This window comes from Acromyrmex echinatior, chromosome 19 (genome assembly GCF_024713525.1).
Source record: "Acromyrmex echinatior isolate Ae372 chromosome 19, ASM2471352v2, whole genome shotgun sequence".
Lineage (NCBI taxonomy): Eukaryota > Metazoa > Arthropoda > Insecta > Hymenoptera > Formicidae > Acromyrmex > Acromyrmex echinatior.
Genome location: NC_141870.1, coordinates 1201782 through 1217828, shown reverse-complemented (window position 1 = coordinate 1217828; position 16047 = coordinate 1201782). Strand labels below are relative to the sequence as shown.

Below are 16047 nucleotides of genomic sequence, written 5' to 3'. Positions count from 1 at the left end.
TAATAATCAAATCAATATTATTTTCGATTCTTTCTCCCGTTTTTAATTTATATATAGGTCTGTTCTTTATAGCTAAATTGATTTTCGTTGGCTCAGAGTATGTTTCTTCTTCTACACGGGAAATTCTGAACTAGTGCAACCAATAGTATATAGGTATGTATATGAAAAACTCCCTCACCGTTATCTCGCTTTTCCTCTCCCCCTCTCTCTTTCTCTCATATATAAGAGAAGCTATTTTATGCAAATATTATTTTCTAAAGAACGTATTCAAGAATATTCACCACAGATTTTATTCTCAACAAGTCCACTAATGCTCTTCTTATAACATACAATATATTATTTTAACATTATTATTTTAATACATATATTTTAACATATTACATAAGTACTTATATAAATATATGACATAACTATATGACATAATTAGTGTAGATAATTTTTTGATAAAATAGAGCAGGCGTGTCCAATTTGAGCTCCGGAGCCAAAACGTAAATCAACACAAAAAAGTTCAAGATAAGATTTCATGGACTATTGACTATAAGATGCGTATCAATACTTTATAGTCTCCGAAATTACTTATATTTACTTTTTGCGTCAATGAATTTGCGTTCCAGAAGTCAAATTGGACAGGCCTAAAATAGAGAATAAGCATATTTTTCTCTTTTTTTCTTTCATTAATATTGAAAATAAAATAAGATAGTCGTATAATTCATTATATTTTTTGTATTTTGATGAATATTTTCGCATATCAAGATTAAGAATCCGTTACTCTTGAATTTTTATCAATTACTTTTGAATGAATAATACACAATAAGAAATATATTGAACACGATCAGAATGATTCGATATCTGAAATAGATATACTCATATAATCGCACGATGTGACAGGAAAGTTTATAGCGGCAGTATATCATGCACTTTTCTAATCCTTTCATTAATAGGAATCATTGAGTATTTTCATCTATCTTCGTTCATATGAAAAAAACTACTTACAGAGAACAAAATATATAATAGATATCTAGTGAATATCCACATGTCCATATGGATAACTACTAGTAGACATCTAAATAGATATATATAATAGCATGTAGAATGTGTGCTAGAGGTATAAAAAAATGTTTATGTAAATATCCATTGGATATAACGTAGATACTTAAAATTAGATATTTTACGGATATTCAAGATATCAAATGGGATATGTAGATCTATATCTAATGGCTTGATTAGGAACTCATGGATATCCCTAGTACCCATAGAGGATATCTAACATATTATGTTCTGTGTAGGTAAGTATTGAGTCATCTAAAAAATATCCGCGGTTTTTTGTCACTAGATGTGTTGACCATCAACACTATCTAGTGACAAAAAACCGCGGATACTTTTTAGATGACCCAATATATAATAGTTTTCAATCTGTTAATAAAAATTTAATCTAAATTTAATTTAAATTTATTTATATCTAGAATTTGTGTGTATGAATATTGTACCATATAATTCAGAATCATCCAATCTTCAATTTTAATTCATAAATTTTCTACTCGTTAATGTGTATGATAATTTTGAACATTTGATGCTATGTTGGATGCGTTCTGTTTACACGCTGTAGGCATCAGTTCATGCTTGTTATCTACCAAACATTAAACAAGAACAAATGAAGCTTATAAGCGTTGTAAGCCCAAAACGGAACGTACTCTTAATTTACAGATAATATATTATCATGCGATAAAATCATTCTCTTGAATTCTATATACAAAGAAAGAGAATAGTACTCTAATATAGAGCTAAGCTATATTTGTACATTTCGGCCGATTTTCAATTTGGTTGAATGCCAAATCGGCATTTAGACTGCGTGCTGATTAATGAGATAAGAGGCGAGAGCCAAGCTGAAAATCTGTCGAAATGTGCAGTCATCGCCCAGTTCTGCTCTAGTAACTAGAATATTGCACTACATATAGTTTCACAAAAAAGGTGAACATAAAAAGATTCTAACAATATCTGTGCCATTTTAAAAGCCCTTATTTCTGTAAATATTCATAGTACAGAAATCGCGATATATACTGGGTGTTCTGAAATTCGCGAATCAAAATATCACAAGTGTTCAAAAAATTAAGTAAAAAGTTGATATTTTTATTTAAAGCAATAGTTTTTTGCAAAGATATAAGGATTTAAAATTTAAACACTTTATTTATATATTTAAACTTTAAATATAGCCACTTATAGATTATATTTTGACAATCATCTGTCTATGAATCGCACGTACGTAGTATTAATACGCGCATATTTCAACGTATAAACAGTCCGTAATTGATTTTATTTGAATTATAATTATTTCACAAACTATTGTTTAAAATAAAAATTTACAAATAATCTTTTTTAATTTTTTGAAGACTTTCTCGCTGTAGTATTTAGCGAATTTATAATTCGCGAATTTTGGAACATTCTGTATACTTGCAAATAATAATTCCTACTATTTTGTGCAATTATGGTTATTTTGGCATTAATGTCCTAAACATTATCGTTTACAACAGGAGGATATTAGTAATTATGAAAGAAGACAGACAATACTTTATGAAAAAATAGTGGCGAATTTATTTAAATATCACGAGGGTCGTGTGGATCCGGGAGTTTCTGCCAGTTCGGTTCAACACCCCAAATCTCGCGCGCGTACTCCGCTATTGTACGATCTGATGAGAATTTTCCCGACGATGCTATGTTATGGATAGCCATTTCTACCCACTTGTTCTCGTCCTGAAACAATTAACAAGTGACTGTTGTATCATGGAGATCTTGAAGAAATTAAAATTTCAAGTTAAAATTGAATTAAAATTAAAATTTTTTTTTAATAAGAATTTTTTTTAATAAGAAGGTAGGAATGGTGGTGAAATTGACCGATCGAAAATAATCGGAGCGCAGTCATATATCTGAGATAAAAATCTATTTTAAATACATGTGCTTATATTAGTCTAACATCTAACTTTGATGTAATTGGCGTTTCTTGTATCTTAATTTATATTTTCTAGTCAGTCTTTTTTATAAAAAGCTTATAGAAAAGGTAGTTATAATAGATTAAGTACCTGATAAACTTTGCTAACATGATCCTGCATGTTTATATAGCTTTCATAATCAGCCAAGAGTAAGAATCTATCCCACTTAAGCAATACATCAGCGATATCTCGGAATTCATCAGGATTATTTGGGCTGAAAAATCCTCCTTGGATTTGATCGATACACTGTTTAGCTTCCGGTAATTTGTTATAATAATCGTATGCATTATAGCCTTTTCTTTGTAGAGTCTCTACTTCCACCACTGTCATACCAAAAATGAAGATGTTTTCATTACCCATCTCTTCCGCCATTTCTACATTTGCTCCATCTAAAGTACCAATTGTTAATGCACCGTTCAGCTAAAAATAAAGTAGAGCTCCATTATCTGAATCAAATTTTATAATTCACAATTTTTAAAAAATGACTGCAATCATACAAACATGTTAATACTTATTAAATAAATTAGATAAGATAAGATCATAAGAAATAATTAAGATTATTCGAGGTTTCATGTTTGTCAAATGAGTTTATTATCGAAAATATCTCGCCAGACATGTAAACAAATGCGTAATCTGAAATTTCATTTCGTTGCCAAGTATTACTGACCATAAATTTCATATTGCCTGTGCCAGACGCCTCGGTGCCAGCAGTCGAAATTTGCTCGCTCAAATCAGCGGCTGGTATGATCTTTTCGGCCAAAGTCACGCGATAATTTTCAAGAAAGATTAACTTGAGCTTATCGCCGACGATCGGATCATTATTGATAACATTAGCAACACTGCAGATGAGTTTAATGATCTTCTTCGCCAGATGATAACCTGGCGCTGCCTTACCACCTATCATCACAGTTCTCGGAACAAAATGAGCAGACGGATCTTTTTTTATTCGATTGTATAAAGTGATAACGTGTAAACAATTCAATAATTGTCGTTTATACTCGTGTATACGCTTCACCTGTTAACAAAATAATTCGATCTTATATCATTTTATCTCAAATCTTGTTGAATTTTTTTTCATGCAGTTTAAGATTCGGCTTTCAAGAGGCGCTAGTTTGGTTGTGGACGTTAGAGACAAGAAATGGACACGCAATAAATTTATTTTTAAAATTTATGCGGCGGTTTTTAATAACTAAGAAATGTATCATTTTCAGGAATTATTTTACACTTTTAAATAAAATATCAAATATGTGTCTCAGTATTTGTATTTATTGTATTCTAACCTGGATATCAAAGATAGATGCCGGATTAACCCGAACGCCATATTCTTTCTCTAATGTTTGAGCTAGTCGCAATTTATTTTCCTGTTTGACTTTAACAACGTTACGTTGGAATACCGGATCCTTCGCCCACTTCTTCAATTGCTCCAATTGTTCTAGATGAACTGTCCATTCGCTACCGATTTTCTACAAATTATTTAAAAAATCACAAAATCATACATGTAAAATATACATGTGTAAGTCATAGTTATAAAAATCAGAGATTTGGATTGAACTCCAACTGAAACTGATAACCCTTTTACAACCTTTTCTTAAGATGAATCAAAATGATTAATGTATTGAAATTTTACAAAGTTTATTTTATGGTACCGGAATTATAAACAAATCGATAAAATTAATTTACAGTTTTTTTTCAATATTTAATACATAATTTGTTATTTTTAATGTTTCATTTACTTGCGAAAATTAACCATTTCTTAAAGCTAATAAACTTTTTTTTTAAGAGAACATTTTTATTTTTTATTTTATTTGATAACGTTATTAATTAAAATAATTATACTTAAATAAATCGTGCATTTAAAATCAAACTGAAAAATTTTTTTAAATCCAAATTCCTAATTAATACTTCACGTATTTGAATACTGACTTCTTCAATTATATCGGATAGATTTGGATTACAAAGTAGCAGCCATCTTCTCGGCGTGATACCATTTGTCTTGTTTTGAAATTTCTCCGGTGTCAGTTCGTAAAAGTCTCGGAAGCTAACAAAAGGAAGACACATTAAACGTTTTAATAATCTTCTCAAAACATTGTTAGATTTAGAACTAAAAAAATTCTACGTACACACTGTCTTTGAGAATTTCTGAATGAATACGAGCAACTCCATTTATGGCATGACTACCAACGATTGACAAATGAGCCATATTGACTCTCTTTTCACCTTCCTCTTCTATCAAGGACATTTGACGAATACGATCCATATTGCCAGGCCATTTAGCTGCGACATTTTGAAGATGCAAATGATTTATCTCATAAATGATCTGCAAATGCCTTGGAAGAATACTCTCCAACATATGAGTAGGCCATCTTTCTAATGCTTCGGGAAGAACCGTATGATTTGTATAGGCGCATGTTCGTGTCGTAATATCCCAAGCCTAAAAGTTAATATTTCAAGATGTCTGTTTCGTATGATAAAGATATCCATTCCATCACTATTAAGTATACATTTAAATAAAAGTCGGAAATTGAAAAATCAATCATTTATAGTAATCAAAATTTTAAATACGTCGAAGATTTTGTATTTTTTGGAAAATATAAGATATCTTATTTTAATTTGCATAACTTATAGATTACCAGAATCTAAGAGATATAAAACATGTTTTAAATAAAAATTAGTTTTTCTTAGAAGAATATTAAAATGATTTTAATTTAGTTTTGATTCAAGGTCATATCAAAGTCATTATTTTAAAATGAAAAAAAAAATTAACCTTACATATAAAAAATACGAAAACACATAATTGTGTATAATGTATAAAAAAGTATGCAACTGCACATTGTAAATTGTAATTTTTTTCCTATTTTAACAAATTTTTTAAAAATATCTTTTTTTTTATTAGGTGTTGGAATTAATTCGTAGCGTTTTTAATGAAAGAATGTTATTTATTTCACATGAGCATTAAAAAATACATTAATGAAAGTACTTCCCATCACTTGTAAAACGCTACGAATTAATTCCAACACCTAATAATATGTAGATGCTAGATAATAATGCCATACATATATGATAAACATACCTCCTGCCAAGAGAGTCTTTCAACATCGATAAGGATTCTCATCAGTTCGGGAATAGCTAGGGACGGATGCGTATCGTTGAGTTGAATAGCTACTTTATCAGGGAAAGCTTTAAAATCAGTTCTATGATGCTCTCTTGAGCCGAATTTGCTAGCTTTATATCTTCGGATGATGTCTTGCAGAGTAGCAGCTACCATAAAATATTCCTGCTTCAATCTGAGTTCTTTGCCTTCAAAGAAATTATCGTTGGGATAAAGGACTCTAGAAATATTTTCTGCCAGATTACGATCAATCACCGCTTGTATATAGTCACCATCGTTAACTGAAAGAGTCAGTAATATAGAAGAGTCAAAATATAGAAAGACTATTGCTGTATCATAGAACTTTATTGAAATATTCGATACTTACAAAACTTCAAGTTAAATTCTATAGGCGATTTTGCAGACCACAGCCTCAATGTGTTAACAACATTATTTTTGTAGCCAGGAATTGGACTATCATACGGCATGGCAAAAATAACCTGTATTAATAATATTAAATAAAATAGCATAATTATTATTATTATTATAGATTATTTATACGAAGTATCCCAAAATCATCGGACATTCGTTTAATCAGAGATTTTCTATAAAATTTAGAAATATTTTTTTATTAAAATGTCGAGAAATTCGTTATTTATTTCTAACTTTATGTATTTTTGTAAACAAGCTTTGAATTAAAACTTTGTTGAAATATAGTCGACGTACATACATTTTGTCGTATTTTCTCTTGCAAGATTTTTAGCTTTATATTTTCCATTTAATTGTACTAAAACTGTAGATACGTCAGCATTTTGAAAAAGAGAGATCAGTCCAAATGGCAGAATTGGGTAATAACTAGTTAGTAAGTTAAAAGATAAAATAAATTTAAAAATTAATAACTTTTAATTGAATTTAGTTAATTTCAAATGAATTAATTTTTAACTTAATTTAATTATCTTTAAACTTCAATTTATTAAATTTATTAAACAATAAATTTGAGTTCATTGAACACAGAGAAAAATTTGATTCGTTGTCATAATCAAATGGTGTGTAGAAATCAATTTATTTCTATCATTAATAAACTCTGTCATAATATTCCATCTTATAATTCTAGTAAAAAATTATTAATTAAATATATTTAAAAATGAAACTGAAAAAATTGAACACCGATGTTCTTATTATAAAAGCAGATAAGAGTAATATAACGATTTTAATGAATAAGGTAGAATACATTTCGAAGAGGGGAATTTTATTTTAAAAAATATTCGTATAGTAATCATACGATTTATAACAGATTTAATTTTACTTGGCAAAGCAGTTTAATTACAAGTTATATTACGTTAATCATATTACATGTTTTAATTACATATTATGTGAATTTATTTATGTGATAATATTAGATTCAATTAACTATTTTTACAATGAAACACTATTATATCATAGTTGTTTCAGAAAAAAATTATATAATATAATTTTCACTTTTTCACAAATTTTTACTAATGTGTTATATCCCTCACAAAATCTGTTATTGTTACTCACGATCTCACAATTCAAAAGCAGGATGATCGTAATGATTGGCATCATCATCGCATTACAACAGTGCGTTTAAACTGTTGACGCTAATCTACGAGAGTATTGCAATGAGTGTCAAAATTGTATAACAGCTTTTTTAACAGTACCTCTAATTTTATATTACTAATATTCCTGGAGTTTATGAATTTGGCATTTTGCTTTGCATGATTTTTTAATTTTCCAATCTGTATGTGACTTTAAATTTTTGTACTATTTTTGATCACCGATTGTTGTAACCTTGATAATGACTTCATGTATGAGTCAAAATATTTGTTTAAATGCATGAATTTTGTTTTGTAGTGGATTAACATTAAAGTTTTAATTTAATTGACTCTTAATCCCTTAGTTTAGGATTGATTTTTAATCATTTGATTTATTTCTCATCTTATTTAATTTATTAACTTTTTCTTTTTTAAAAAAATTAAAGTTTTTTTTATCTCTATAAATATTATTTTCTATAAAATCTTCAACATTAGAAAAAGCTCAATGATTGTGCGATGGACGCGACGCTTTTAGTGCCCAAAAATAAACGTGAGTTGAGTCTGCATTTAGGGAACGCTATTGCATCATGCTTATGAACATCTAACAAGCGATAAAAAAAGAATAAAAATTTTTTATTTCAATTCATATTTTCTATTAAAAAACGTTTATTATATTTTATATTAAAAAACGTGCGAGCATAGCCAGCACAAAGAGAAGATATAAGATTACTTACATTCTTAAAAATTTTATTTTCTTTTACACCAAAATATGGAAATATCTATGTAAAAATACTAAAAATCAGTTGTTTATTGTACAAGAAATATCTGTTATTTTATATTAGGTGTTGGAATTAATTCGTAGCGTTTTTTAATGAAAGAATGTTATTTATTTCACATGAGCATTAAAAAATACATTAATGAAAGTACTTCCCATCACTTGTAAAACGCTACGAATTAATTCCAACACCTAATATAATTTACAAATAAAGTATTAAATGTATATTGATCTATATTGTAATTGTTTTCATTTAAAGTAATTTAAAGTAATTTAATTTTTTAAAATTAGGATATCCTGATAAAAGATGTTTTTTTAAAATTAAAATTAAATTTACTTTTTATTTAACTTAAGTTAGTACAGTCTTAATGTAAGTTTAACTAAATTAGTTTTTTGTTCATTCAACTTTTGACTTAACTAATTGTAAGTTAATTTTATAAGTTAACTTAATTTAGTTAAAAAAAAACTTACCCAACCCTGCCAAATTGTGATATGTAATGAAACAACATTTAGCAATCTTTTGAAACACATTCTATATAAAGTATCATGTATAATATTAAAAGGATTTATTACCTGCGTATTCACCCACTTTTTGCCCTCTGAAGTGTCAATCACATGGCCATAAAAGTTCACTGGCAACATAAATTCTGGCCGAGCTTTTTCCCAAGGATTGCCATATCTAAGCCAATCGTCGGGCTCCTCTATTTGCTCACCGTTTTTTATTTTCTGTGCGAATATACCATATTCATAACGTATACCGTATCCATAAGCGGCTAAACCTAATGTGGCCATACTATCTAAAAAGCAGGCAGCTAGACGGCCTAGTCCTCCATTACCGAGTCCGGCATCTTCTTCAAGTTCTTCCAATTCTTCTATATCTAAACCCATCTACAAGAAATAGTTATATAAAATTTTATAGATGATATAGAGTTATACATATAGAATGATTAAAATAATCTGTTTCTTAAGCACAAATAGAAAGAAATAGTAAAGAAGTAAAATTAGATTTTAAGATCATGAACACGATTAATTTCAGTTATTCTTAGGACACAATGTATTCGTCGTATAAAATTGCTGATTAATATTTATTTGCTATAAATAAGGCTTCTTTATCATAATTTCCTCTATACGAATACTTTTTACACTTATATGATTATGTGAGTGTGCGGCAATATTTTGTTTAGTGTCGGTGACAGTGAAGTGTTCTATATTTAATACTATTGTATACAAGTTACAGGCAAACGACTTTTTTACCAACATTTTTAATTAATCAAAAATGTTTATACTTAAAAACCTGTTTTACAAAAAAAATAAGTTACACTTTTATTACTTAATTTTTCACAAAGTTTTACATTGCAATAATATTATCCTCGAATTTTGATCTATATAAATTATATTTTTAAATTAAAGAATATACTTACAATTAGATGTATTATTCAAGAAAAATTCGAAATCGAAAAGGGAAAAATGTTTAAAAATGTAAGAAAAAAGTATCTATTGCGCTGTTCCTAACATCGATTCTTTGAAATCTGTAAGGCAAAATATTTGAATTTTGTAAAATCGTTTTAAAAGTATTATCAAGACTATGATTTTGACAATTAAGAAAAAAAAAACGATTTTTTTCACTCTAAACTAGAAATCTCTTTAATAAAGATTACTAAATAAATAATTTTTTATATTCTATTAGGTGTTGGAATTAATTCGTAGCGTTTTACAAGTGATGGGAAGTACTTTCATTAATGTATTTTTTAATGCTCATGTGAAATAAATAACATTCTTTCATTAAAAAACGCTACGAATTAATTCCAACACCTAATAGATATCAAGAAATATTTTTTTATTTTCTTCTGTATAAATATATATATTTTTAAAAATATATTTATCACTTTCTTTTGAATTGATGAAATGAAAAATCTTTCTTGTGTTTTTCATTTGCTTCAGATAACACATATTTAATCTATTTATTAAATAAGGTATAATTACACGATTCACACAAAAATTTTGTATAATTTGTTGATCAAAGTCGTTTTATATATATATATATATAATATATAAAATTTTCTATCGGGGTATATCTTTAAATTCTAAATAGTCTGTAACAATATAATTGTGAAAAGGGCTCTAAGAGTCAAACGCAGTTCATGTAGCATAGATATTTTACAAGACAAAGTCTATTTATTAAATCTATATAAATTTAAATGTGATACAAAGCGAATGTTTTAGCATCACTTCGAATCATCCTCAGCGATCTCAAAAAGAGATTAAAGTATAGGCTTCAATCACAGGAGTACGTTAACGCACATGTGATAGAATCATGCCATTGCTAAGGAAATGTATCTAAAATCAATTCAGATCTGTTTTTGTATCTAGATGCAGATACAAATATACTCGAATTTGAACCTGTATCTCAGATACAGGTTAGATACACAAAATGTATCTCTTTATACATGTATCTAGATGCATGTATAAAGATACCATCCAACACTGCTTGCAGATTTGGTAATTTGTAAACCAATTGAAAGCTATTACTAACATGACTTAGGTGTAGATATGTATTAGGTGTTGGAATTAATTCGTAGCGTTTTTAATGAAAGAATGTTATTTATTTCACATGAGCATTAAAAAATACATTAATGAAAGTACTTCCCATCACTTGTAAAACGCTACGAATTAATTCCAACACCTAATACTTGAAAATGAATGCAAAAAGGCAGCCAAAGAATGCAAAGAGATGAAATAATCAAAATAGATGAAATAATAATTCTATGGTATGCCAGTTTATGAACCTTGGGGAGCCCAGATAAACTCTTGGAATCAATTCATCACTGCAATACTTTCTCTATGTAAACAGTGAAATGAATTCCCTGTCTTTTCATCTTGTGAACAAAATCTGTACTTACATAAGTGTTTTGTAGAATTTCTTATACGTATAATTTGAGTTTTTTCATGATTTTGCAAACAAGCTTAAGTTTGTTAAAAGATTATTATTCATCTCGAGGATTTTTTAAATTGAACTAAATGATACGCACAGAATTTATGATTATTAGCACCCTTTTCATAATTGTATTACTTGATGTGTAGTAGAGTCTTATTTTTAATTCTTATTTCTTCCACATAGTCTGATAAAAAATAATTCATTTTATTTACGGGTATTCTTTTTGAAGTAGCTATGCGATTTGCGAATTATTTCCTTGATTGTGTCTTAATACATCGTTAAAAACTATAATAGCATTGTAATTTTTGTTCATACTACTTAGAAATAATACCTAATAAAATAGTTACTTTTTTCACTGATGAGATGAATTATAATGTTCATAAAATGCTGGTATTTAATGATGTCTCAAGACACGGAAATAATCCGCAAATAGCGTAAATCTTTTGAAAATAATTCGTTTATTATAATTATTTTGAGAAATAAAAGAAATTGGTCTTTAGAGCGTGTTATTTTTTAATACATTTTTCATTATACATTTGATACATTTACATAAATTTATTTAAATAAAAGCACTTGCCTGATACATAGCTTCGTCGCATGCTCCTTGTATCCCTAAATTGATCATTGTGTTTTGCAGCGATCTTCCCATATAATATTCCAAAGACAAATAATATACTCTCTGGGAAAAAAGCAAGATTTGCAATATAATAGAAATACTCTATTTGATTTTAAAGTTATATCATATAAACGCCATGTCATGCTATGTAATACCACATATCAGTCGTATAAAAGATTTGATATCAATAATTGGCATCAAGTTATAATCCCAAAAAAATTGCGTAATTTAATTCAACTCGCAAGTGAGACATATTTTACTTAACCCAAGTGATACGTATCAGTTGTATAAAAGATTATATAAATATAACGAGGGGACCCCGCTTCTTGACACATATTATCAATGTCATGATCCTGAGTAACCTCTGACAAGTTTTACCCGTCAGTCGTTATTTGTCAAAAAGCTATTAATAAAAAAAATTTAATAAATAACTTATTTCTATTATATACAATATTAAGAACTAATGTTAAGAACTAACACAAACCTTCCCTTCCTTGCATAATGACTTTCTACGTGAAACCAAATTATCCCTGCCAAGGAGTGCACAACTAATCCACGTGAAGCGTGAAGGATCACCCACCAAAATTTTTTGATTTCTTTTTTGAACCTCGCTTCGCGTTATAAACTATACGCAAAGCGAGGGTCTTTAAAATATCAATTTTGTTAAATAATATTGTAATTTACTTCTATGAAATGGATTTCATCACAAAAGATTAAATGAGATAACAGTATAAAAATTTAATTTAATTTAAAAAATTTATATTTACACAATACAATCGATACGTATCACTTGAGTTAAGTATGTCTCACTTAAGTTGAGTAAAATAATGTAATTTTTTGAGATTATAACTTGGCGCCACTTGATATATTTTTTAACTTAGTACAATTTTTGTCGAGAAACATATTTTATTCTTTACGCCTAGAAACGCCTTTTTAAAATCTTTTTTTTAAAAGATAAATTTTTACTGTTTTATAAATTATAAAAATACGTATCATATATCTTGCACTTTATACTTATAAAAATTTATTTATTATAAAGTAATCCCGCTTTAAACATTTTCAAATGATAATCAGTATTAAATAATACTATGTTAGAATATAACACATTTCATAAAAACGACTTTTTTAATATAGATAAGAAATATTGAAAGAAAAAAACAAAGAATTTCAATGACTTCATTCATTTTTATTAACTTTTGTATTTTGCGGAACGCTGATGTTTAATCAGCAATTAATAGTTTACTTGGTGAAGAAGAAGAACTAAAAGCTACGATTATTCTATTACATCTTCTTGTAATATGTTCTCATAAGGCTAAAGTAATTTCTCTTCTTTAATCTTCTAAAAAAATTGATATTATTTTTTTCATAAATGTTTCACTTAAAGCTGTGTGAAGCTGTCTAAATATGTTAGGTTTTTTGCTTTCTTCTTCAAGCCTTTTATTTGTGTTCAAATGATCGTCTTTACGAAATACGTTTGTATTTTAATACATTATTTAACATATTATTTAACACATTATAGAAAGTCTTTCAAAAATATAAGTATAAGTGAAACTTTAAAAATAAAAGTAAAAATATATCTTCATTATTAAAAAATCAATAATGATAAGATATTCTTGTCTGATATATTTTGATGTAACATACAAAATATATAATGTATATACACTCTTAATATTTTTATACACAGAATGAGATCAATTGATATAAAACACAAAAATCTTTTAATATAAAAAAAAATTCAGTTGCGTATTGCAGATTGCATTATACTTTCTACTTTTTGTTACGCATATCTATGTACTTCCTTCATATTGACTGATTAATCATAATCATACTTTCGTATATACAAAGGTTAAAATAAGATCACTAAAATTGCATATTTACGCATATAGTTAAAATTATTAAATCTTTATCATATATGTATATACAAGACGCAGCTTTTATCTGAATTCTTATAAACATTCTCTAGATATACATATGTAGCTACGAAACACATTACGTAGCATGCTATTATTGATAAATTGCATTATCTAATTTTTAATGCTCTGATGCGTTCTTTTCTTAATGAACTGTAATCGACTTATGAACTATAAAGACTTCCTATTTGCATACGATTGCAAAATATTTCTGATAAGTAAAATAATGCAATAATATAAAATTTTCAAATTATCTAGAATTCTAGACTTTCTTATTGAAAAGAAATTTTGCTTTAAATTATGGATTTAGATAGATATTGTCTTTTTATTTTATTGTATATAAATATCTAATAGTGTTTGCAAAAATATAATGAAAATTACATAATAGACGTGATTTTCTTAAGCATTATTTTCCATTATCGAAACGATATTTCTCCAAATCCTTAATTTTCGATTTTATATATTAATGGCTGTATATTCAGTACGCTTTTTATCTTTGAAATTCTATAATATGTGTAAAGCAGCGTCTACAATTTTGGAATTTTAATGGAACTTAAGCCTTAAAATTCGATTGTGATTAATTAATTTCTAACGGCTTAAAGGAACCTCTCACACACATTCTGTAACCGTAAAATGTACCATAAGAATTAACCAATCATAGCAGAGTTTTGACAATTCTAGACTGTGACTACTAATTTTTGCGGTACGTATTAAGATTATTGTTACAATTAAAATCTCATTGTAAACGCTGCTTAATGTAAATTATAGCATGTTAGCTCGCTAATATCATTGCAAACGTACTCTGAATATGGGTCTGTTCTTTTCAGTTAAATTTTTTGCATGAATCATCTTTCCTTTTTTCTCTCGACGTTGAAGAAGAAAAGAGGACAAATAAAACGGTGCAAAGAATGACTAAAAAGAACATATCTATAAAAGCCTATTAAAGCCCGGTTCCACCAATAAGTTTATTCGCGTCACATGCTTCAATATGCTTCTACCAAAACTCTTACTTACTCCAACACACTCGTTTGAATGCAAACAATGTAAGATTAATTTATTCTTCATCTTTTCCTAACTCCCAGAATTAGAAAAGATCAACATTAAGTTAAACCGAGATTAAAGTTAATTTTATATCAGTGGAATCGAGTCTAAATAACAGAAGATCTTAGGTTAATCGTCAATTGTCAAAACAGAGAGAAGTAATAAAGAGATTTGTACGATTATGACAATGAAACACAAACATAATAAATGAAAATCGACTGACAAAATAATGAAATGCAAAGTTGTAGAAATCATGCCAATTTACAGACTAATTATACGAGACATGAATGGGTACCTTAGGATCTTTCTCGTAATAATGCTGCTGGGTGCGAATCCATCGTGATACGAGATTGTCCTTGACACTGTGGGCCAAGGCGAAGAAATAATCGCGACTTGTGGCGACATTACGATCCTTCACTAAAGTATAGTGAAGATGCCTATTAAAGGTCTTCTTAAAGTTCCCAACGTTTTCAACGTCAACGATGCCACGCACCGAAATCTGCTTTCTCTTTTCATGATCGCTGTTCGGAATTGACATGACGGCGATTTAATCGGCTCGATTACGTGTAGTACGACAAACTGCTACGATAACGTAAACCCAACCAACACGATGCGGATCGCCAAAGGCGAATGATGCGCTGCCAGTTCGAAAGGCAATGGTCACCTTGCTTCAAGGTGACGCATGCGCGTCAACAGTTGCGTACTTACATACACGTGGCGGCAACAGTTTGAATCGATAAAGAGGCGTTTTCATGAGCCGTTCAAACTGGCTATTTTAGCAACAAAAAGAATCACGTGATTAAATGCGTTCGGAAGAACTATTAAAGCTATTTGTATCATTCTATTCTTATTTCACGTCTAACGATGAAGATAGAATGACACAAATAGTGCCTTCCAGGGATGGAATATGCGCGACAGGAAAATATTAGATCTGTTCGCGTTACTTGCACTTTTTGCACTCAACATTTTCGCTTTCTCTCTTTTCAATGCCCAGATGTATATCTATCTCATTTTAAATTTGAAAATTTTTGAGAATTTCAAGCAATGCGAACAGATCAATTATACAATTCTACACATTATGTCTACTGCACATTGGATGAGCGATATCTAATAAAAGCTCTGCTTTTTCGCAAGCGACGATGCAA

The 16047-nt window shown here is 28.4% G+C and overlaps 1 protein-coding gene across 3 annotated transcripts; it reads right to left on the bottom strand.

Moving 5' to 3' along the window:
* Positions 1–274: 274 nt before the first annotated feature.
* On the bottom strand, positions 275–16009 carry Glyp (glycogen phosphorylase). 3 transcript variants are annotated; one of them, XM_087416093.1, is made up of 12 exons: positions 11913–11983; positions 11301–11519; positions 9822–9929; positions 8974–9288; positions 6461–6572; positions 6055–6374; positions 5105–5415; positions 4908–5022; positions 4265–4447; positions 3652–3999; positions 3075–3404; positions 275–2748 (listed from the first exon to the last, which is right to left on the bottom strand). In XM_087416093.1, the coding sequence occupies exons 4-12, from the start codon at positions 9286–9288 to the stop codon at positions 2593–2595; spliced, it is 2190 nt and encodes a 729-aa protein (XP_087272219.1). In that variant the 5' UTR covers positions 9822–9929; positions 11301–11519; positions 11913–11983; the 3' UTR covers positions 275–2592. The 3 variants fall into 3 exon arrangements, with proteins under 3 accessions (XP_087272219.1, XP_011056617.1, XP_011056618.1); XM_011058315.2 differs by lacking the exons at positions 9822–9929; positions 11301–11519 and adding an exon at positions 15198–16009 and having other exon boundaries at positions 11913–12014; XM_011058316.2 differs by lacking the exon at positions 11301–11519 and having other exon boundaries at positions 11913–12014.
* Between the last annotated feature and the right edge of the window lie 38 nt (positions 16010–16047).